We start from the raw sequence: 21,614 nt of genomic DNA, 5'->3' as shown, positions 1-21,614 counted from the left end.
ATTAGGGTATATCTCATTCCAAAAAGTAATTTTAATGAACTTGTTTAAAGTACCATTTACTTGCATTATAAAAACTCACAGAGGTCAATTAATACTCAGATATTTAAACCGTGAAGAGAAATCAACATTTTGTTATAGTATCTGTATTATTAATTATAGATAAACCACATCTTTCAATAACAGGCAGCAGCATTTAATGTTGTTTTGTTTTTTCTCTAAATGTATGGTCATATGACAAAAATATGCTATATTAAGCAATAACATAGCAGATATGTATTTCAGAGGGAGAGGGAATAAGATTGGAGAGTTTTGCTGAAACGATCACAACTGGTCACAGGAGACTCGTGACATGTTTGTTAATACCAAGAGAATCCAGAAAGACTGCAGTTATGAATTTCTTTGAATCTGATTCCATAGATTCAAATTACAGTTGAAATTCTGCATTTTGTTTTAATTCATTCTATTAAACTTAATAAAAATTCAAAAGACATACTTCTCTCAACTGTGAAAGGGCACACATCTCAGCTGGGTTAAAGAAAAACATAACCGCACTACTTCCACACAATTAAATTGCATTAAGCACAAAATTAGTTTTTCCAATTTAGCAGACTTAATACAATTGCAGTATATATTTTTTTATTAAGCACATAGAAGTATTTGTAGTATACTTAGCACAAAACTAAATGCATTTCAAATACTTTTTTTGTTTTTTTACTTGGGTCTTATCTATATGTTAAACAGGATAAACAGCTATTTGTTTGTAGCAACAAAATCTTAATGCACCAAACTACTAAAAACTGCACTAAATTAACAAAAACGGGATAACAAATGAAACCAAGGATCACAGTTTTATATGGTTTGTCATTTTGTTGACATTTCACATTTACAACTAAGAGTGAGGAATGAATAAAAATAATTTAAATAAGAAAATGGTGCGTAACACCATTTTTTAAAACAAAAACATAAGAGGTCATTTTTTGAACAATCTTGACAGTCTCTGAAATATGTTTGGTAGAAAATGTTTAAAATACTAAAACAAAACACTGAAAGAATTAAAATTATGAAAGGAGATTACAACAATTGCCTTTCACCTACTAAAACTAGTCAGTGTTATAGAAAAAGTTACATGATGGCTACTTTAGTTTTTCCTCTGTCTCTTTGAGACAATACGTCTTTAAAATAGGTGAAGTATGCGGATCGATTTCCTTTTTAACGGCTCTCCTCACAGAAACCATGATCTCAATTCAAATTCAGTCCAGAAATACAAAGAAATAAGGAGAAATACTGCCAGCAACTGAACAACTCTTCATGCTCATCGGCTCTCTCTCTTCCAAACCACAGCCATGTTCTTGTCAGTAAGGGCAACTAAGTAATGTAGCTCAGGATCCATGGCTATGCTGTTAATAGATGGCCCCTCTAATGCACCCATTCCAGCTCGAACCGGTGATGGCCACTCCAGCACCTGAAATAACAAGAGCATAAGAGGACAATGAGATCCAGGAGCTCTGTTTTCAAACACTAACAGCAACCAGTCCTCTGGGGCCCACATGCTGAAAAGATAGGATTGGATTCAATCCTGTAGCTAACTGGATTATTTTAGTGAGAGATAAAATGTCAGATTATTTGAAGTGGATTATCATCTTTTCTGCATGACAGAAAAAAAGTGAAATAAATAAAACTGTGAATACATGCCAAATGCAAGATTATCATTGATTACCAATCCAAACCTTGCATTACCACATCCACTATCTCTCATGCAGCAATGGTTAACTTACCTCAGTGGCTGAGATTGTTTTTCCACTCTTGAAGTTTTCCATCATGGTGTCTGTGATATGGTACATCCACAGCCTGCCTTGCTCATCCCCACACACCACATAACCATATCCTACAAGAAAAAAAACAATCACACATCAGTGTTGCTTTCAGATTTTCTGCCTATCTGAAGTCATATTTCTGGGCTGTTTGAATCTGCATAAATGCAGAGAAATCTCGCCAGTGATTTGGTTCATTATTAATCAGCACTGTCTAGACTGAGTCAGCATATTTCAAAGTTTTTTTTTTTTGTGCTACATTTACATTTTTCCATATGATAAGGAAAGATAAAAGCTTGTGCAAAATAATGGTAATCACAATTGTGAGTGGCCATATCGAGAGTTACATTTTTCCCTATTAAGAACTATAGGAGTGACACGTCTTGGGTATTCTATATAATCATGATCACAATTAAAATACGACTGATTGTGCAGCCCTACTTTATGACTTTTCAGACACATATGATGAATACCTGGACAGGTGCTGAGAGACAGGTATGGGATGTCCGTGCTGGACCACTGCAGTTCAGCCAGAACGACAGCTGCCACCTCTTTCTTTCTGCCATTCCAGGAGGCCCGCGTGGCTCTCCAGCTCCACAGGTAGATAGAGCCCTGCATGTGGCTCTTGGACGCTGGGGGAAAAATTACAACATTCATTATCAGACAAAACAAAGGCAAGAATCTGTTGAGAGAAAATTTCATAGAGAATAAGTCTAACTTTATACTAGGCACAATTTTAAATGAAAAATGTACATATAAGACTTTACACTATATATATATATATATATATATATATATATATATATATATATATATATATATATATATATATATATATATATATATATATATATTTATATATATATAGTAACTATTATTATTATTAGCATTATAGCTTAGGTTATATATATTATTTGGTCAACAAGTCTTACATTTTTCTTCCTGTTTACTCACCCACTATATCATCTGAGAGGAAGCTCAGTCCATCTATAGTCCGGTAGGTGTTTTTCTTGTCCTTTTTCTTGTAAACTGGAAACACAATCTCCATCTCCTCATTTCTACAAAAACATGCAAATTACAATCAAGTGTTTTTTTCTTTGACAAGACGCACAGATAAATCGGCAGAGGGATGATGATCATTTCTGAACTGGTGAAGAACTCAAACCTTTTCTGCGTGTTTTTGCTGAGCTCGGTGTTAAAGATATACAGGCCGTCATCGCAGCCTGAGAGGAGGTGTGTGTCTGGAGACGAGGGGGGCAGAGAGAGATGCAGAGGAGTGGAGCCCGTCTCCAGGACTAGCAGCTTACTGCAAAAATATACAAGTGAAAAAGTTTGTAAGAATGCAAATGTAAAGAAAAAAATAAGCAGCACATTGTAAATGAATTTTTAAAAATTCTGAACAATAAATAACCTTATTTTGAAGTTGTAATCACGATCCAGTCCACCAATGTCCCACAAAAAGATCTTATTTTCATATGTCCCAGCTGTAAATAAAAATATAGGTTTTTAGTTAGTTACATCTATATAGCTCCACTGAAGTCTCACTGTTCACTGATTGCTTCACTCACTGAAGAGGAAGCTAGCGCTTCGTGGACTGAAGCGCATGATGGAAATGGCCCGTCGACTGGCACGAAACTCTCCAAATGCCAGGTTGACTCGGGGATGGATGAGCTTCACCAGACCCCTCTTACCCCCAGCTGCCAGGATATTGCAGGGCCGGCCAGAGCCACCAGTCCTGGACATCAGCACCGTGGACCATGCTATTGAGAAGAACTCCTACAAGACAACAGGGGATGTAACATTCAATTTACATCCACTGGATGCCAGTCAAAGGCAGCCTGTTTGCTTTTAACTCTTGCAGAGCAGGCCACTGGATTGTGTGGCATCAGAAGCTATGTTCGTAACAGAACACACACTGAATGGAATCTCACTACATACAGTACATAATACACATTGTGTTTTTTTTTTTTTTTTAAATAGTATATGGAAAAAAAGTAGGCACTATGCAAACATTTTAGCTGTTGTGGTGCCACAAAGTTCTTCGAAAAAACTTCCAGTAATATTAAATATACAAATATGTCAACTACCAGTAATATTAAATTGACCAATCGAATAATCAGTTTTACTAATATTTTTAAAAACAAAATAATTACATTATAAAATATGCTGCGTTAAAATAAAATAAAAATCAATATTGGTTTTGTTAGGTCATCTAGGTATTCAATCCATATGGAATATTTTCATTAGATGCATGTAGAGGTACATGTGCACAGCAGAAATCTGAATATCCAGTACATTGCATGCATCATTTATGTGATACAGAAAACTGATTGGCCAACACAACTAAGCCACCTGGTGGTCAGAGATATGGTTCAGAACTTCTCTGCACTCACCTCACCAGGAACCTTGTATTTCTTCAGCACGTGTCCCGACTCGCAGTCAATCACGCACAAAGTCTCTCCTCCACATGTGGCAACTGTCCGAGACCCACCGCTACATTCCCGCGGGGGCTCAAAGGCACAGGCCCAAAGCTGAGTGCTGAAGTCCTCAGGACTGTCCTGTCGACTGTGACACTGCAAGACATGCACCGGCTGCAGACTCACCGGCTCCTGTAACCGAAGGGAGAGAGACGCCCATTAACGATCCGCTAATGACTGAGCAACGAGCAATCAACAGAAAACTGAATACAAATACAGCAAAAGCAACAGCAGGAATCCACAACTTAAGAGTGATTCAGTGACAATTCACAAGCAAATACAATAGTCTGGCACAATAAGCTAATTGTTTAGACACAAACCTTAGTCAGAATGTTCATTAATGGACAAAAAGTTTCAGAAAAGTTTTTTCTGAAATTAATGATTTTTATCTTTACTCAGATAACAATATCAGATTATGCCAACCTACTTACTGAGCCTTTTTTATTGACTTTTTAATTTCATGTCTCCAAAAAAATATAAAAATGAAAATGAATATAGTTAGTTTTTCGTTATTTTGTCATAGATGTATATTCAAGTAACTGTATGCATTGTCAATATATTTCTGATTCGACATATACAGAAAAAAAAAAAAAAGCGTCATGTCTTTGACTCACCTGAGGAACTTTGAGTTTGGCACTGGCAGTTTTCCGAGGAGTGTTGTTTTCTGTTTTGGCAGTTTTGGGTTTGCTCTGTTGACTTGTGGTCTGATCTTTAGCCGTTTTCCTCAGGTTCTCATCTTTAGCTGGTCTTGATGTGGGTGTAGATATGACTGACTTTGCTGCCTTCCTGGGGCTTTCAGTTTTGCCAGCATTTTCTAGACGGCTTGATTTCCTTGGACTCCCCTCTGGGGTGCCTGCATTGGTCATCCTGGTGTGCTTTCTCGGGCTGGACATTATAGGGCCAGCTTTCTGTGGAGTACTTGTCACACGCGTGGATTTTCGTGGACTAGCCTCAACTGGAGCTGCACTCGCCAGGCGACTCGACTTTCGTGGACTGGCCTCTGCTGCCACCTCGGAGTTGTTTCTGGTTCTTTTCTGAGGACTTGTGATACTGTTACCACCAAGATCACGAGTTTTTCTCTCTGCGCGAGTCTGTGTTGTTTAAAAAAAATAATTATTTAATGCAATTAGAGTCACAAACGTTTTTAAAAGGTGCCCTTGATACATCCTTAAGTCAGGATGGAAGAAAGTATTATAGCCATATCAAGCCTACTGTATCATGCAAATTTCTAAACTTAGCTTGACAACCTGTTATACACAATCTTCTGTTTGCTTTCTGTCGTCTGATTTAAATGTTATACTTTTGTATGGCCTTTTAGTATAAATCTAAAAATCATTGATTTTCACTACAAGATAGCAGAATTTGATCATGCTTTTTGGACATAATGTATATTCAGAAACTGCACCAAAGTTTTTCTCAGTTTTGACCACTGAACAAAATTAAAAAGTTAAAAGCTCCACGTTCTCTTATAATCACACTATAATGAACCACACAAGCCTGATGTATCAAATATGTCACTAAACAAAATTATGCTGATGGCTTTACCTCATTTTCCTTTGTTGGAGTTGTGTCTGTGACTTTACCTCCTTCTTCTTCTTCACTGCATGTCAGTGACTTCAAATATTCCTTTGCAATCATTTCAACCTAAAAAAAAGGAATGAGGTGAAATGCAAGCAAATTTAAGTAAGGTGATCATATATCTTTTCATACATATTTTTCCTGGACATGTGCTGGCCAGGTTTTCTAAATTGCCTAAAATGTCAGGGTTTTGACTATGTTTTCAAACTTGCTGTAGTAGACCAAAAGTGTGCTGGCATTGACACTGACATAAAGCGACCAATCATGGAGTCCAAGATGGGATCTACAGAGAACGGTCAAAGGAATTCAAACACATATACATAGATAATATGAGAACTGTAGAGAGCATGTCAATAGGAAAATAAAGCGTAAACCCATTAGGCAATTTAGAAATTGAGCCAAAATAAAGGACAAATGATCCTCTGAGTGAAGTCAGAACATTTTAGAAGCTCTATGAATGCAAAATCTATATCATACACAATATTCACGCTAGAGTACCCACCCTCCACTTTGTGTATTCACTCAAGGAATTTGGACCATATTTGATTTGGGCACAGGCAGCAATAAAGCGCTTCTCCACAGCAGCCAGACTTTGTGCTGTAATGGGATCAGGGAGACTGAAGCTTCGTTCCCACACACCAATCACCTAAACGGTACCAAAAAAAGCAGATTTAAGAAACATGGCAGAGACAAATGGTTTTCGCTGTGGTCAAGGGTTGAAAGTGACAAGAGGAAGAGTCAGTTCTCACCCTCTTCCCGAGGATCTCGGTGCTGCCGTGGCGGATATGATGCGCCGTGGAGCTAATATCCTTCCCATTGAACATTCTCAGTTTAGGTAACAGGAAGATCACTTTGTGTTCATCATTGACCTAAAAACAATTCATAGACACAACATGACCCACAGTGTCTAAAATGCCACTGAAGATACTATTGATGAAACTTGAACTTGATTTTTGACAATGTGAGGATTGAATTTCAGAGCATGATTCTCACTGTGAGGTAGAGGTTGTCCTCTAGTCGGAGTTCCTCTATGTTTCTCAGGGCTTCCAGTGACACTACATCCTCCAGATCATTGTTTGAGCAGTTAAGGATCTTCAGAGAGGGCAGATGGAGGCCTTTAGGAATCTCCTGCAGCATGTTCCCAGACAAATCCAACTGCTCCAGACTACACAGTTTAGATAGCAGAGGAACAGGCAGATCCTCGCTCTTCAGTCCCATGCGTGAGAGACTGTGCAGAACAGAGATTACATAAGTATATATTAGAGCAACATTAAAAGCAATTCAGTTTTTAAACATAAGGGCATTAAAATAGTGTTTTCTATTCTTTAAAACCATAACATCATGCCTAGGACACACAAATGACTTTCTTACTTGAGGATCTTGATCTGTTCCAACTTGTTGGTCTTTGGAGAGCTTTTCTCCAGCAGTATCTTCTCTGTTATCTTCTCCATGACTGTGAAAGTGTGAGTATTGTGTCTATAATCAGGGCCTTTTTAAAGGTGGGCTGTGTCGACAACAGGTTTCAGAGACGTACTAAAACTCTTGCTATTGGATGTTTAGGTGTCAGATCCACAATGCACCTGGTTTTGTTATGTAATGATACAGGACAAATGGTCTATTCACGCCCTATAGGGGCTCTAAACACAGGAGATCGCCCTGAAACTTTTGTAGAGACTAGAGAGAAACATAATTTGCATCCTGTAAATACTGGAAAGGGCTAAATAAACAAAGAAAATGTGTGGTTATAAATCCGAAACCAATTTGTACATTAATAAAGAAGTAAAATGACGCTAAACGCAATTTTGAAAGCACAATGATGAAGATATTTAAACGTTGGGTTCATTTTCTTAATAACGTTACGTATTTATTAATTGGTTAAGACAATTGGCTGCTAAATTCGTAACTGCATGTTCTTTGTACAATTGCATTTAGGTTTATTAAATCAAAGTTTGTTTACACAACTTACCTCTAATGTACATGCGGGGCAAGAGATCTAAATATTCAGTACTCGCAGTCACGTGGATTAGAACGGCAAAACGTTTTCCCGGGAAAATACAAATGAACTTTGACCGCTTTTGACGTAAAGTTTGGTTTTGGCGCCACCATTCCGCCATTTTGAGTGTGGCACTGCAGTGAGAAAATCTGAAGGTCCAGTTACCATATATATTTATATTCATAAAATATAGTTTTCAACTAATGAGCAAATTTCCAATATAGCCTTGGTGAGCATGAAATAATTATTTCACGAACAATTTTAACTGGAAACACTTTTTTTTTTAACGGTAGTGTGTTTAACATGTTAACACAATAGTCTGGGCAAAAAGAAAAAGCTTAATCAGATTTCATTTTATGGAGGACCCTATTCAAATGCTATGATGGCGACAGTATAGTCAGCTCATTTAAGCTCAAAATCCATGTCAAGACGAGTGCTTTTCATATTGTTGTTGAATCACCAGCTCATTCTTCTGAAGTAAATGTTGTTCAGGCTCCAACGCTTCGCACCTCAAACATGATCTTATTCCTTTTCAACCACAGTTAATACCCTACATCTGTCCAGTGGAGTTTAAGCTACATTTGTGCATCACTTTAATGCGTATCCTCCCCCATGAAGATCCTAAATAGTTCCCATATTGAAATCCACGAGCTTCACAAACCCATGAAACAATAAAGCCACAATGTTAAGATTCAAATAAATACAAGTTAATGTATTTCAATTAAAAAAAAACATTTATTAAAAAACAAAACACACAACAAAAAAAAAAAACATCCCAATTAAGTGGTACACTGAAGAGGAAATTATTTCCTTGTACATAAATTAAGTGTGCGGTGAAATATTCTTGAAGAATGTTGAAGATTTCATTGTTTCATTATACCAACATCCTCTGTTAGAAAACCAAAATTGGAGGAAGAAGTCCATAGACCTAACCTCAGTGTTGTTAGAGGCTGTTCAAAATCTCTTTTACTATTTATTATGAGAGCTTGTCAACTGACCTCATAATATTTAATGAAAATAAATCAATAGGCGTATTGAAGCCCATCACAGAGACCCAGTTCAAGAGTCCATTGTGTCTTAGCTTAGCTGTCATCCAATGGAGTGTGACGGTCTTCATTCTATTCCCTCTTGCTTGTCTTTGATGGCAACCTAAAATGAAAAAAGCCACATCAGTTTCTGGAATATAAAATCCAGACTCCTTCACACAACAGTTCTCCGTGTGGATCATTTGTACTTACACAAACAGGAGACGACTTATGAAACTTCAAATGCCTAATTCACAACATGTGCCCTCTAATATTATAAAGCTAAATATTTAGCTTTATTCTCAGTGCAATGGAAAATAGTAAAAAAAAAAAAAAAAAAAAATCAATATGGTGTATTGTTGATATGAACATAAAATTATCCCATGAACATAACATTATCCCACCGAATATAACAGGCCTTACTCACTGAAGTTCCCAACTTAGTTATAGGTTGTTTAAATCCCTTACTGTACGTATTAGCAATAATAATAGTGATGCTTGGCCTAGCAAATTTCACTTATAAATCAAATCTTGTCATCCCTTGCTGAACTGAAACAGACTATGTATATGACACACACCCTGAATCGCTCTTCCAGCAGGGACAGTTCACTGATCAGATCAGTGATGGCATTCGTGAAGGCTTCCTGGGGACTGTAGTCTGGTGTCGTCTGAACACGGATCACTATCTTGTGCTCCAGAGGATGAGGAACCTTATATCCAGCAAACAGCACCTGAGGGTCCTTCAGCAGTTGTCTTATGGAAACATGTCATAGGATGAATAGAAAAACCAACTCTGTAATCACAACATATACGAGTCATTTGGCCATCGGATGCTTGTGCACTTACGACCGGATGATGTTCCCCAGTGTGTGATCCTCTTTATTCAGAGTGAACAGACATGCATTTGGCACCTTGGTGTCTTTAACTATTGTGATCCTGTAAAAAACAAAAAGAAGTTGAACAGTAATATTATGCTGTTACTTCCCTTTACAAACTGTACTGTTATGGGACAGTGATGGTGATACTTTTATACATACACTATAGTTATTTACATGATACTAAAAATGTCACGGCGGTACCAGGTCCATAACCGCTTGTTTATGAATCATAAACAATGTATTTACATTTGTATGTGTGTGTGTGTGTAGAGAAAGAGAGAATTATATATATATATATATATATATATATATATATATATATATATATATATATATATATTCAAGTCTAGTGTATAGCTTGTAAAATAAATGCGCAGTGAAGTATTTGTTAAGTTAAAGGGCAGTATCAATTAAGTCGTGTAATGCTTGTAATGCACACTGCTTGTCGTTAGCCAACAAGCTAAACACTTCTAACTCTCGAATACCACCTAAATGAATTTCTTTCATTACAGGTTTTAGTCAGTTCAGTTAGTATCAGTTACTATTAAAGACTGCGTTGTATTGCACTTACTTCTTTTCTCCTTCAAATAGCAAAAAGGACTCGAATGCCGGTGGCGCGTTCATCCTGTTTGAAAACGAGTAGCGACGCTGCTAATGGACGCACATTGCACTGCGCATGCGCATTAGACGTCAGCTCTTCAGTGCAGTGTCGAGTGAAGACCGCTGGAGGGCAACGAGGAGCCGTAGATAAATTATGAAAAGAACGCTTTCTCTGAACATAGCCTATATTTTATAGATTTCAACATAGATACCAATATGTCAACCTTTACTTTTCTTTATTGTAACCATTTTATGCTGAACTTATTATTTGTGACTATAGACGGCAAACAGTCTCAACAATAAGTTCATTCTTAATATGTCTATAATTTAACTTTAACTTTTGAATTGTAACTGGGTATCCTCTCAGTCATGGGTCTCTCTCTCTCTCTCTCTCTCTCTCTCACACACACACACACACACACACAGAGTTGCACAGTTTAGGTGCTTTATTATTGGCATGACAAATATATTGCCAAAGCAATTCAGCATTGTACACAGTAATTCAAAACCTAAAGCTCTTCTTTCACGAGCTCATGGACATTTCCGTACAAGATCGAAAGTAATTGTCAGAGAGATTTTGAAAAATGAACCTCCCTGTATGGCGTATCCAACCTTGGATGGAGGCAGCATCAGTAACTCCACATGCCTCTTTCATTGTCTGGAGAAGTGTCACGTTGACATAAGGATGATGATCATACACTTTCCAGCACCATGTGGAGAAAAAATTCCTCCATAGGGTTTAGAAAGGGTCAGTATGGAGGCAGGTAGACAACAGAATAATGGGAATGAGTAACAAACCAGTTTTGGACTTGATGGGCACGATGAAAGCTGACATTATTCCAGATGATGGTCTTCATTCTGTAGACCTTGAACAATATCACAAACAGCATCCAGAAAACGTATGATGTGATCAGTGTTATAGGGACCAAGTCTGGCATGATGCTGCAGGACACCATTCTGTGTAATTGCAGCAAACATTGTAATGTTTCCGCCATGCTGCAGGGACATCGACAATTGCCCTTTTTCCAATGACATTTCTTCCGCTTCTTCCGGTTTTGCTGAGATTGAAGCCCACCTCATCCACATAAATGTATTCATGGATGAAAGCATGGGCATCCATCTCCAAAATTCTCTGTAAAATACATAATAACATGTAGATGCACATCCCAGTAGCTTGACTTGGCTGGTGTAATGCTGATATATTGGAGAAAGTGTTGCATGCATAGGTTCTTGACTCTGTCACAGTTCCTTGCTCTTCAGTGAACTTGTGACCCCCCACCATGCTGCTCTGTAGAAGATTCAAGAATAGTGTGAGTGTGTGCCATAAACTGTAACATAATACATACTATTTTATACAATATAGTCAGAATGTCTTCTTGATTTTGATTCGTTGTGTTTGAAAAAGGAACTCAAGATACTTCCTGCAAGATATTTGTGTGTTACATAGAGACTGTCTGTGGAAGGAAGAGAAGTCTTTTGTCAGAAGATTAAGAAACTGCTATAAGGATACTACCAATAAGTATTAGTCTTTTACTAACATGATTCACACTTTTTGCAGTTCGTTGAGTCACATCTTTTGCAATTCTGTGAGTAAAATATAAACTGTGATTTGGCAATTCAGAAACTGTCCTTTGAAGAAATTAGATAACTGAGATTACTTTTCTATTTAGTCATTAAAGCAAATTAGTCCTCAATGCAAGCAGTTCTTAGAGGTTATTACTCATTCTTCACAGTAATCAGTCAAAAGTTGCAATACAAGCACTGTCTAGTTACAGTTTCTTGTCTGGGAAAGACTAAAGCAGTGAGATATTTGCTACACAATCTCACCGTTTGTTTTCTTGATTCACCTGTTTCCATAGTTAATAGTTATAAAGTTACTCAGCTGCCACATTGTATCAGGAGGAGACTGTATAAATAAAATAATATTGAGTTTTTGTCCGAAAATGATTCGTAATGATCTCTGATGACAGCCTAATATCAACAAAGTGATGTTATCACCCACACAAAGTCACAAGGAAAATGCATGGGAGATAGGGAAACGAGAAGTTAGAAGACAAACAGTCCAGACATCAATCAAAAAAAGCAAAAGAAGTGTTGGTGTTTATGTGGGACAATGTCAAAAAGAAATCATGCAGACCACGAGACTTTCACAACTTCCACATTTGATGGGACTTCAAAAATTACTAAAATCTTCACTTTTTTATGATTATATTTAATTTATAATTATATTTATGTGGTAACGCCTTTTGAAAAATGTCACTACCTTTTGCATGATTTACAAGGAATCTTCACAAAAGTGTTAATGATTAGCAGTTTTTATATTGATGAATTTTTTAATTTTGTTTCTTTTTTTATATATATGCCTCAAAAGCTGAAAATAACTTAAAATGACTGCATTTTTAGAAACAAATGTTATATAAAATACAATATGTTAATTCATAATAAATATACCTACAGTGACAAATTGATGTCTATTGTGTTTTTAAGTTAAATTTTCTTTTTATTAATTTAGGTGTTTTTTAACTGTTTGATATCAATTACCCACAAATTATCCCCTCATAAATATAATTATAAAAATCTAAATTATAAATGCTGCAATATAATAGTATGTATAAAGACCAATGTATGTGAATAAAAAGTGAATAAAACTCTATTATAATATTTGAATATTTTTGAAAACAGCAACTTCTTTGCATTTTATGGTTTGTGGTTACATGTCATCACAGATCTTCCAAAATCCCCTGTGAAATCTTCTAGCTTGAGAAACTCTGACACTATAAGAAAGTAAATATGAAAATGGTTATGAAGCTTTTATAAACTGATTTAGGAAGTATTGTGGTGTTTCAACATAACAGTCATGCCTGTTTCCAGCAATATTCAGTGATATCTAACTACAAAGCAATTTGATGATCAAAAAGAGGAAATAAGTCGACAGCTTGAAAAGGAGTTTGTTTTTACACTACCTTCCTTCTCTTTTTTGGTAAACAAGTACCTCTAAAAACAAAGATGTGAACGTGAGGAACTGTTCATAGAAAATGCCTGCCTTAACTGTAGGCCAACAATGACCTAAACTATGAAAAAACTAAACAATGACATATTTGAAGAGGTTATTCCAGCTCTCTTTAAAACATAATATGTTGAAATATATACATATTTATAGATCTGTCTTTAACAATCATTTTAAAGGGATAGTTCACCCAAAAAATGAACTTTTTGTCATCATTTACTCACCTTCAAGTTGTTCCAAAGTTTCTTTCTTCTGCTGAACATGTGTTCACTGTATACCTGCAAAGTCTTTATGTTTGTCTTCCTGCATTTAAAGATGGCTCCTAAATTGTTTTATAGTTGTTCTTAGGCTGGGCTTGTTGGTCTTTACTCATTATCTGTCTAGTTTCTTTCTTAATTTACTTTGATTGGTTGACCGATTAAAGTAATTTACTATTTTCCTTCATATTTATCAATTGAAATATTTACTATTGTGTATCATGCAAAATAGTTTGCAGTGGCAATATATTCTTTATCAGCCAAAATATGTTAATTATCACACAGAAATAAAGTGAAATACACTTAAAGTCAAATGTTACACACATAACTAATTCTGGAGTCTCCTATCTGTATTTCATCATCAGGTTGCGATGGCCATGAGGGGAATAGGAAGTGCTCGAGTGGTTGCGCCTCCCACTGTAATAGTCTATAAAATCTCCATAAACCACAGGTGATCATAAGAGCCAAGCACACTCTCTTAACATCCCTTCAGCTGTGTCGTGCAGGATGGCTGAATCGTACGTGAGACACGTGGAACTGTTAGGCTTCGAGAAACGATTCTTCCCCAGCCAGCACTATGTAAGTAAGCTACTCTAAAAATGGTGAAATAGCAAGATAAGGATAGATACTGTACAGTATACACATTAAACAAGGAATGTTTTTAGGTATAGAACAATACAATCGTTTCAATTTCATTTCCTGTACTAAAGGTGTACATGCTCATGGTTAAGTGGAGTGATCAATCTGAAAAGCTGGTGTACAGACGCTATCCAGAAATCCATACATTTCATGTAAGTCTCGTTTTCAGTTCTCTACGATTGAAAGTATAGTAAAGTGTTGCACTTTCCTTTCCCTACCTGATTTCATTTTCATTACTGCAAGCCTTTCCTATATTTCTAATCACGCTGTCATATTTGTATAAAAAAAAAAACATAGCCTAAAATCAGACTGCAACATAAATGAAATATATATATATATATTATATATAAAATTTCTTTTTTACAGAAAGCTTTGAAGGAAATGTTCCCAATTGAGGCAGGAGACATTGACGGCAATGACAGAATCATTCCCACATTACCAGGTAAATTCTTGTGTGACTAAAGCACAGATCTTCAGATCATTTGATCCACTTTCAGAAAGAATAAAACCACATATCCTAAACGATTTGCGAAGTTAACAGGATCTACAGACTTGCGTCAAGCAATACATGAGTCGACGTAATGTGATAGTTTCATTGTTCAGACAATACAGAAAAAGCTTTTGGTTCTCAGTGGTCCTATGTGAAGAGGAAACATCTGCTTATTGTCAAGCATATCAGTTTATTAACTGAGAAGTCATAAAAGGTACATGGCACATAATGTTAAATCTATTCTATTTGCATACCATGCCTTCTTGTTTTGGGGTTTTTTGAGTTTGAGTTTCAGTTCTGCAAATTATTTTCTGATATTGGGACTTGCTGATAAGTGTTTTCTTTGGACTTTCCAGGCTTGCATGCAAGTTAAAGAGATATTGTAACCATGGGGTCACAAGAGTTTGTGCAACATGACCATACCACAGAGTTGTCCGCAAGTAGAGAGAAGGATTTCTCACACTTGTGACAAAACTCAGTGTGTAGTGCGGTGTAGTGGTAGTTTATATAATATACAAACATATATAATAAAAGTGAAATGAAAAGAATAACGAAATATGTCAAATGCAGCCATTCAAATGTACTCCGTTATAGCAGGCAAAATAAATATTGGAATCATAAAGTCAAAATAGTTTGCACATCACAACAATACTATAAAGTTGCCTGCATTAAGACAATAAAAGTGTCATGTTCCAGCTCACAAACTGTCATTAATCTCTCTCAGCTCCCAAATGGCTTGACAATCAGAAGACGACAGAGACGAGGCAGGTGACTCTTGCCGAATACTTTCATTCTCTTCTCAACCTGCCTCCTAAGATCTCCCGCTGTCATCTTGTATGTGACTTCTTCAAAATGCGGGCTGAAGATGAAACTCCACCAGCACCGCACCCGTAAGTCTGTCTGGTTAAAGTTAGCTGGGGCTGTGGCTTTGTGGTTATGCACATGCTCAGATGCTTTGAGCCATAGTCGTTATAACAATCCATGTTCAAATCCTGCATATGATGTTCACAGATCATGCCCCTACATAAATTAGCAAGCCCAAAAATAATAATAAAAAACTTCAACTGTGCTTTTTGCTACAGAATACAATATTTACAAGAATCATGATGTTTTACTTTTGTCTTTCTGTAGATACAAAAGAAATGAGACCTTCATTATGTCCACAAACAGAGCACGGGGCAACACCACATCAGGTAAGAACAAATTCTCCCTTTGATACAATCTATCCGCAAATGCCTTATGCTATTTCCCAGCAGGATTTTATAGCTGGTGTTCTTTGTGCAGAAATCACCGGGCCCATCATGCTCGAAAGCTACAGAGTGATCGCAGACTACAGCAAGAGCTCAAAGTATGAGCTCTCTCTAAAGATGGGAGACATGGTGGACATTGTGGAAAAAAGCCCAAATGGTGAGCAGGAAGTGAAATGTGGCTGCATTCAAAAATTATTTAATCTATTATTAATAATTGTAATGCAAAATATCATTGTTTTAATTAAATACAATCAAAATTTAATTGTAAATTATATACAATAATATATAATTACTATATGCATTACTATATAAAGAAATGTATAGAATAATTTGATCAAAAGTGACAGTAAATACATTTCTACTAAATATTTGTTACAAAGTATTTATTTAAATTAAATTACAATGTTAAACTTTCTATTCATCAAATACGATCATTAAGCAACACTACTGTTTTCAACATTGATTATGATAAAATTATGATGTTGATAACACTTTTATATAATAAAAATAGTTATTTACATGATACATTACATGATTTACAGATAATACATGTTGAATTGTAAGAACAATCTTGAATTGCACAACCCCTCAGGCTCACTTAGCTCTCTTTCCACAGATTCTGGAATATCAGTAAAGGGTAAAGCAGGTCTGATGTGTGGTGTGATCTGATGTTTACAGGCTGGTGGTTTTGTCAGTGTGAGTCCAGGAGAGGCTGGGTGCCAGCTTCATACTTAGAGCCTCTGGATGGAGCAGATGATTCAGACGAACCAGAGCCTAATTACACAGGTCAGTGTGTATTGCAATACTGCCACTGATACGAGATGCACAACACTATCTAGGGAGTTATTAATTATGCTGTTCGGATTGTACTGATGATATTTACCCACACCAGGAGAGCTCTACAAAACCACTAAAGGGTATAAAGCTGTGGAAGAGGATGAGTTGACTCTCGAGGCAGGAGAGACGATCGAGGTCATCCATAAACTTCTTGATGGGTGGTGGGTGGTCAGGTATGAGTCATCCTCTCTAAATTGAACCCGATGGTGTTTTGAAACAATCGAAATGCTTGCAGTCATTTGATGAGTCATAATCAAATCAGATTCCCAAATGTCTTATACAGGAAAGGAGAAGATACGGGCTTCTACCCATCCATATTCCTGTGCAGGACTGGAGAGAGGAAAGAGGTGGATGCGGAGAAGGACGTGGTCAGAAGAGCAACACCACCACCAAGAAGGTATAGAGCAATGTGTCTACGAAGCGCAGCACATATTGAGTTAACAATGACTGAACACTTAGATTGATCCCAATTAGAAAATATCAGATTCAAACGTTTTGTTTTTCTCCTATTTATTTTGGCCAACAGGTCTACCATACGCAACGCCCAGAGCATCCACGCTAAGGGACGCCAGCGAATCACTCAGGACACCTATCGAAGACAGAGCCGAAGGTACTTACAGCAGCGAGGAAAACTGAACTCCCAATCCAGGAATGGGACACGATCTCCACTGCAGGAGAGGAAGACAAACAGAGGTGTGCATTCTCCATATCTATGTTTTTTTCACAAAGCAGGATAATTTTTGTTTTTGTTTTGTTGCTTAAAATGTATTCTGTTTCTGTTTCTGTAGAGAACATTGCAAACTCAGGCTCTCCTCAAGCAGAAGATCAGGATGAAAGTGTTCCCGTCATTCCTCCTCGGCCCAGTCCTCAGCTCATTCTGGAGCGCTGCACTGAGAACACATGCAAGAGAGTCAGCATACATGAGGCCAACTGAAGCGACGTGTTAAATCTCAACTTGAATCTGTTAAAAATGGTCACAGGCATTCGGATACTTGTTTAAACAAATGCTCTGTTCATTCCTGCTTAGGCCAGAACCTGTTATAAGCTATGTGTATGACATTTTGTTTATGTCCTCAAGCCAGCTATATATATTCCAGTATGCATTTAGTTTATGTCTCTATTGTTGATGTTTTTGTAAACAGTGACAAATAAGTAAATAAACCATATAAATCAAATGCATGGTGATATGTCATGAAAAATTTCCCTCGGTGCTGTGATATGGTCAGATAGTAATATCAGTACATGATAAACATATTCATATGCTAAAATTACCTACAAACAATATTGTGGCAGTACCATGGCATCAGATGGAAATGTCATATTAATTTACTACATACCAACCATGGTACTTCCAATGTACTACCAAAGTTCCTTTCCAAAAACCAATGGTAGTTTCATTGAAATTTTTATACTTTCTGTAAGTACATCTGTTCACACTTAAGCTACTAACTACTCCTACTCTTACAGATATTTCAAAGAATTAAGTTGCATAAAAAAACGGTAATAGCAATGTACTCTTGCTAAACTTTTCTTTGTGTTCAGTGAAGAAATGAACGAATAACAGAAGTTACTCGAATGTAATTGAAACGGGAAACGTACGTCCCCTACCGTTTATTGCGACCATTAATAGTGATGGGTCGTTCTTGAACGATTCGTTCTTTTTGAATGATTCTTTAATATGACTCAGGAACTACGAGTTGTCTCAGCGCGGGATTCGTTCATTTCGCGTTGACATCAGAACAGGAAACAAAAATGATTAGTTCACCTCCCGAGTTATTCGTTCTGAAACATGTAACATTTTATTTATACTCTGCTGACATGAACGAAATGACTTGAAAAAGGACTCGTTCATTTAAGCCGAGCGAGATTCAAAGATCCGAGTCAGTGAATTGATCCGAAATTCGCATCACTGCACGTCTGTACGTCTTGCGTCAGCGCCGTCATGACCGCCTCCGAAGAAAACATGAGCATCATAAAACACACAGTAGACGTATTTCACATTATATAACTGTATCTTTAATTTCAGACGCCGAGCCAGTTTGCAGAGTAAAGGACATGCTCATGTGTGAATTATATTATGTGATAAGAAATATTTGAAACGGTTTTATAAATATATTATAGAGGATTTTTTGATCAATGAGTGTGAGTATTGAGAGATCCTCTAAACAAAATATAGTACAGTATGCTATGGTATCATATAGTACTTTGGTCCTGGAGGCACATTGTCCTGCAGAATTTAGCTCAAACCCTAATTAAACACCCCTGTGAGCTTAACTCTGCAGGACAGTGTCCATCCAGAACCGAAGATTTCCATCCCTGCTCTGAGTCTTATTGTGTCCAAAAGCCATGTTAGTAGTATATATGGTATTAATGTGCTTCTCCAAAGTGCTTAAGAGAATAACAGATATAGAATTACTATGGCATATGTAAAAAAAAAAAAAAAAAAAAAAAAAAAAAACATTTAAGGCCATGCTTATACCATAGTTGGATAATCCTCTTAATTATATTAATATTCTGTATGGGTATAAAATATTTCAGAGTTTATGTAGTAATTTTGTATATTATGCAGGTGACTGTCATAATGGCTTTAATCAACATTTGTTCCTGTGCCCATCGTGGTTTTCACCTGGGTCTCTACCACTCGAACATTTAGTGCCCCAAGAAAGCGGGAGCAGCGAGATGAAACACCTGTGTTCCAGTATGTTTGTCTCCAGGGAAGGTGTTTGTGTGGGGCTTTAGGGATCACAAGCTTTGTAGTGCCGGACAGTGGCAGAAAAAAGCCCAGGAAGTATCAGCTCACACCTTAGCTCCACTGAACAGAAGGTGATGTTCTTCCCTAAATAAACAAACTCAGCAGCATGTGGATATGGTTTCACCTTACTGGCATGTAATAGCAAAGATCTGACCAAACTGTGGGGCAATGGCCTTAACAAAGACTCCCAGCTGGGATTTCAACGTACTCAACACGACCAACGTAAGAAACCTCCAAAACACCATCGCAGTCCTGTCAGTAACTCATGTGCTCTTGATGAAAACTACCCTAACAAACAAGTTCCAGGGGTTTGGAGTAATCAACACATTATTTGCATGGTTCTTAAAAAAAAAAAATTATTGTTAGGGAAGTAGGGTCGTTGCAGTAAAATGTTTCTTCTCTGATGGTAACTAATGTGAAAGTGCTCTTCAGCACTTCCTATTGAACATGGGATAGTGGCTGATGTTGATGATCCACTCAGTTCCTCTTTGAAGGAATGAGCTGCTTATCTACTGGAACCATTACAACTATTAATAAACCACCTCTTCCTCAAGGGCACTCCTAATTCAGCTCCTTTGCCTTGTGTTTGCAGATAAGAGTTCAGACTATGTCCTGGAGCAGTCTCCAGTGTCTCTTCCACTGGTGAACCCTCAGGAGACATGAATGCTGCAGGTCTCAGGTGGTCACAGACTCTGAGAGCGGTCAGCAAACACTGTCTGCTTCGTCATATCTGAGATTTCTTGTCATTAGAGAGCGCTTTTCTGTGAAGTTGGGTCTTCTCAGAAGTATTAAAGTTGTAGTTACATGTGCTCCGATTCTATGAACAGTAGATGAATCAGAAGGAAAAGGAATCATTTGGATGGATTAGATATTGGTTTCGACTCAAATCAAATCATACTGCTCTAGTGTGAGGAGTCCTTCATGTCTCTCTTTCTCTCTCATCAGTTTTCAGCATGGGTAATAATGCTTATGGCAGTGTGGGAGGAAGATTGTGGAGGATGAAGTGTACAGGTTTGTCCTTCAGCAATATAAGCCCAGTGTTCTTCACCATTATTTAGTGGTGGCTAAACTATCAACTCAAATATGAACCTTTTTTTTTCTCCCCAAGTAGAGCATGGTGTGTACTCTGGTTTAATTTGCTAGTAATCTTTCTGAGCATATGGCTGAAGCTTCTTTAATTGAACTTGTGTTTGAAAATGGCTGTCCTTTTCCTCTGTTGCCTACAGTGGCAATTTTTCCCTATGCAAAGTATGATTTATAGGCAAGGCCTTTTTTTGTGAGTGTCTGAATCTGTCCTGCTCCTCTCATCCTGTAGGTGGCTTGTGGGCAGGATCACAGTCTGTTTCTAACAGAGGCTCAGTGTATGCCTGTGGGTGGGGCGCGGACGGACAAACAGGTTTGTTTCACCATCTGTGTGTGATTATCTCTGTCTCTTTTTGTTCCACTCCTTGCCACAAGGCATTTTCCGAAAAAATGTATCCAAGACAACACTCGGTGACTCATGGCTGATACTTGTACACATCAGACCATGTGACCCTTCCCTCAGGATTCGGGTCTGGTCCGTCAGAGGAGATCTGGCTGGGGTCAAAGTTCAGCAGGTGGCCACATACGGAGACTGTAGTTTGGCTGTGTCCACAGATGTGCAGGTTTGTGGTTGTCACTGAGGCCAGACCGGTAAAGAGCACAACTGGCAAACAAATATAAAAAATGATTGAACCAATGGTTCACCGTCATAGAATTGACACGAATAAGGAACTTTGTATGTAAAAAGGCCAATGCACTGACAATGACAGGCTGTGCAGCTCATTTGTAAAGATTAGCTCTCCACGACTGCTGGCCCTGAGGGGTGTGGGTCGAGTCCGACAGGAACACAGGTGGCTGTCCTGAACGGTAAGATTACAGTCCTATTCAGGCAAAACAATCCAACCACTGTGCTGCTCTCTGAAAAATAGTATGATGAAATACCCTGTTATTTAAGCTAAACAAGAATGTCAAATATTGTCATTGCAACTAGCTGAAA

At 37.4% G+C, this 21,614-nt stretch overlaps 3 protein-coding genes across 3 annotated transcripts; 1 reads left to right on the top strand and 2 right to left on the bottom strand.

Moving 5' to 3' along the window:
• Positions 1 to 835: 835 nt before the first annotated feature.
• On the bottom strand, positions 836 to 7,910 carry lrwd1 (leucine-rich repeats and WD repeat domain containing 1). Its single transcript, XM_052591900.1, has 15 exons — positions 7,833 to 7,910; positions 7,238 to 7,319; positions 6,860 to 7,094; positions 6,616 to 6,735; positions 6,369 to 6,512; positions 5,834 to 5,932; positions 4,903 to 5,379; positions 4,205 to 4,420; positions 3,380 to 3,587; positions 3,223 to 3,295; positions 2,977 to 3,117; positions 2,766 to 2,869; positions 2,285 to 2,443; positions 1,776 to 1,885; positions 836 to 1,462 (listed from the first exon to the last, which is right to left on the bottom strand). Exons 1-15 carry the CDS (start codon positions 7,843 to 7,845, stop codon positions 1,313 to 1,315), a joined length of 2,331 nt encoding a protein of 776 aa, XP_052447860.1. The 5' UTR covers positions 7,846 to 7,910; the 3' UTR covers positions 836 to 1,312.
• Positions 7,911 to 8,574: 664 nt separating this feature from the next.
• On the bottom strand, positions 8,575 to 10,498 carry LOC127995840 (DNA-directed RNA polymerase II subunit RPB11-a). Its single transcript, XM_052591902.1, has 4 exons — positions 10,334 to 10,498; positions 9,731 to 9,820; positions 9,463 to 9,637; positions 8,575 to 9,008 (listed from the first exon to the last, which is right to left on the bottom strand). Exons 1-4 carry the CDS (start codon positions 10,384 to 10,386, stop codon positions 8,973 to 8,975), a joined length of 354 nt encoding a protein of 117 aa, XP_052447862.1. The 5' UTR covers positions 10,387 to 10,498; the 3' UTR covers positions 8,575 to 8,972.
• Positions 10,499 to 14,037: 3,539 nt separating this feature from the next.
• LOC127995791 (neutrophil cytosolic factor 1) lies at positions 14,038 to 18,017 on the top strand. The gene is made up of 11 exons (XM_052591899.1): positions 14,038 to 14,205; positions 14,337 to 14,417; positions 14,632 to 14,707; positions 15,480 to 15,645; positions 15,887 to 15,948; positions 16,040 to 16,162; positions 16,684 to 16,791; positions 16,898 to 17,015; positions 17,126 to 17,239; positions 17,369 to 17,535; positions 17,631 to 18,017. Exons 1-11 carry the CDS (start codon positions 14,134 to 14,136, stop codon positions 17,774 to 17,776), a joined length of 1,233 nt encoding a protein of 410 aa, XP_052447859.1. The 5' UTR covers positions 14,038 to 14,133; the 3' UTR covers positions 17,777 to 18,017.
• Positions 18,018 to 21,614: the final 3,597 nt, after the last annotated feature.

This window comes from Carassius gibelio, chromosome A5, assembly GCF_023724105.1.
Source record: "Carassius gibelio isolate Cgi1373 ecotype wild population from Czech Republic chromosome A5, carGib1.2-hapl.c, whole genome shotgun sequence".
NCBI lineage: Eukaryota > Metazoa > Chordata > Actinopteri > Cypriniformes > Cyprinidae > Carassius > Carassius gibelio.
The sequence above is the reverse complement of the archived record's forward strand: the minus strand, read 5'-3'. Positions and strand labels throughout refer to the sequence as shown.

Bases quoted from the DNA above. Each gene is read 5' to 3' on its own strand.
- lrwd1 (XM_052591900.1), bottom strand. The intron at 1,886-2,284 runs GTATTCATCATA...TTTTTCTTGTAG, and splicing joins GTCTCTCAGCACCTGTCCAG to GATATGGTTATGTGGTGTGT. The intron at 1,463-1,775 runs GTAAGTTAACCA...TTGTTATTTCAG, and splicing joins AAACAATCTCAGCCACTGAG to GTGCTGGAGTGGCCATCACC.
- LOC127995840 (XM_052591902.1), bottom strand. From the start codon at position 10,386: ATGAACGCGCCACCGGCATTCGAGTCCTTTTTGCTATTTGAAGGAGAA. The intron at 9,821-10,333 runs GTAAGTGCAATA...TGTTTTTTACAG, and splicing joins CTATTTGAAGGAGAAAAGAA to GATCACAATAGTTAAAGACA. The intron at 9,009-9,462 runs GTGTGTGTCATA...TTTTCATTTTAG, and splicing joins TGCTGGAAGAGCGATTCAGG to GTTGCCATCAAAGACAAGCA.
- LOC127995791 (XM_052591899.1), top strand. From the start codon at position 14,134: ATGGCTGAATCGTACGTGAGACACGTGGAACTGTTAGGCTTCGAGAAA. The intron at 14,206-14,336 runs GTAAGTAAGCTA...CCTGTACTAAAG, and splicing joins TCTTCCCCAGCCAGCACTAT to GTGTACATGCTCATGGTTAA. The intron at 14,708-15,479 runs GTAAATTCTTGT...AATCTCTCTCAG, and splicing joins AATCATTCCCACATTACCAG to CTCCCAAATGGCTTGACAAT.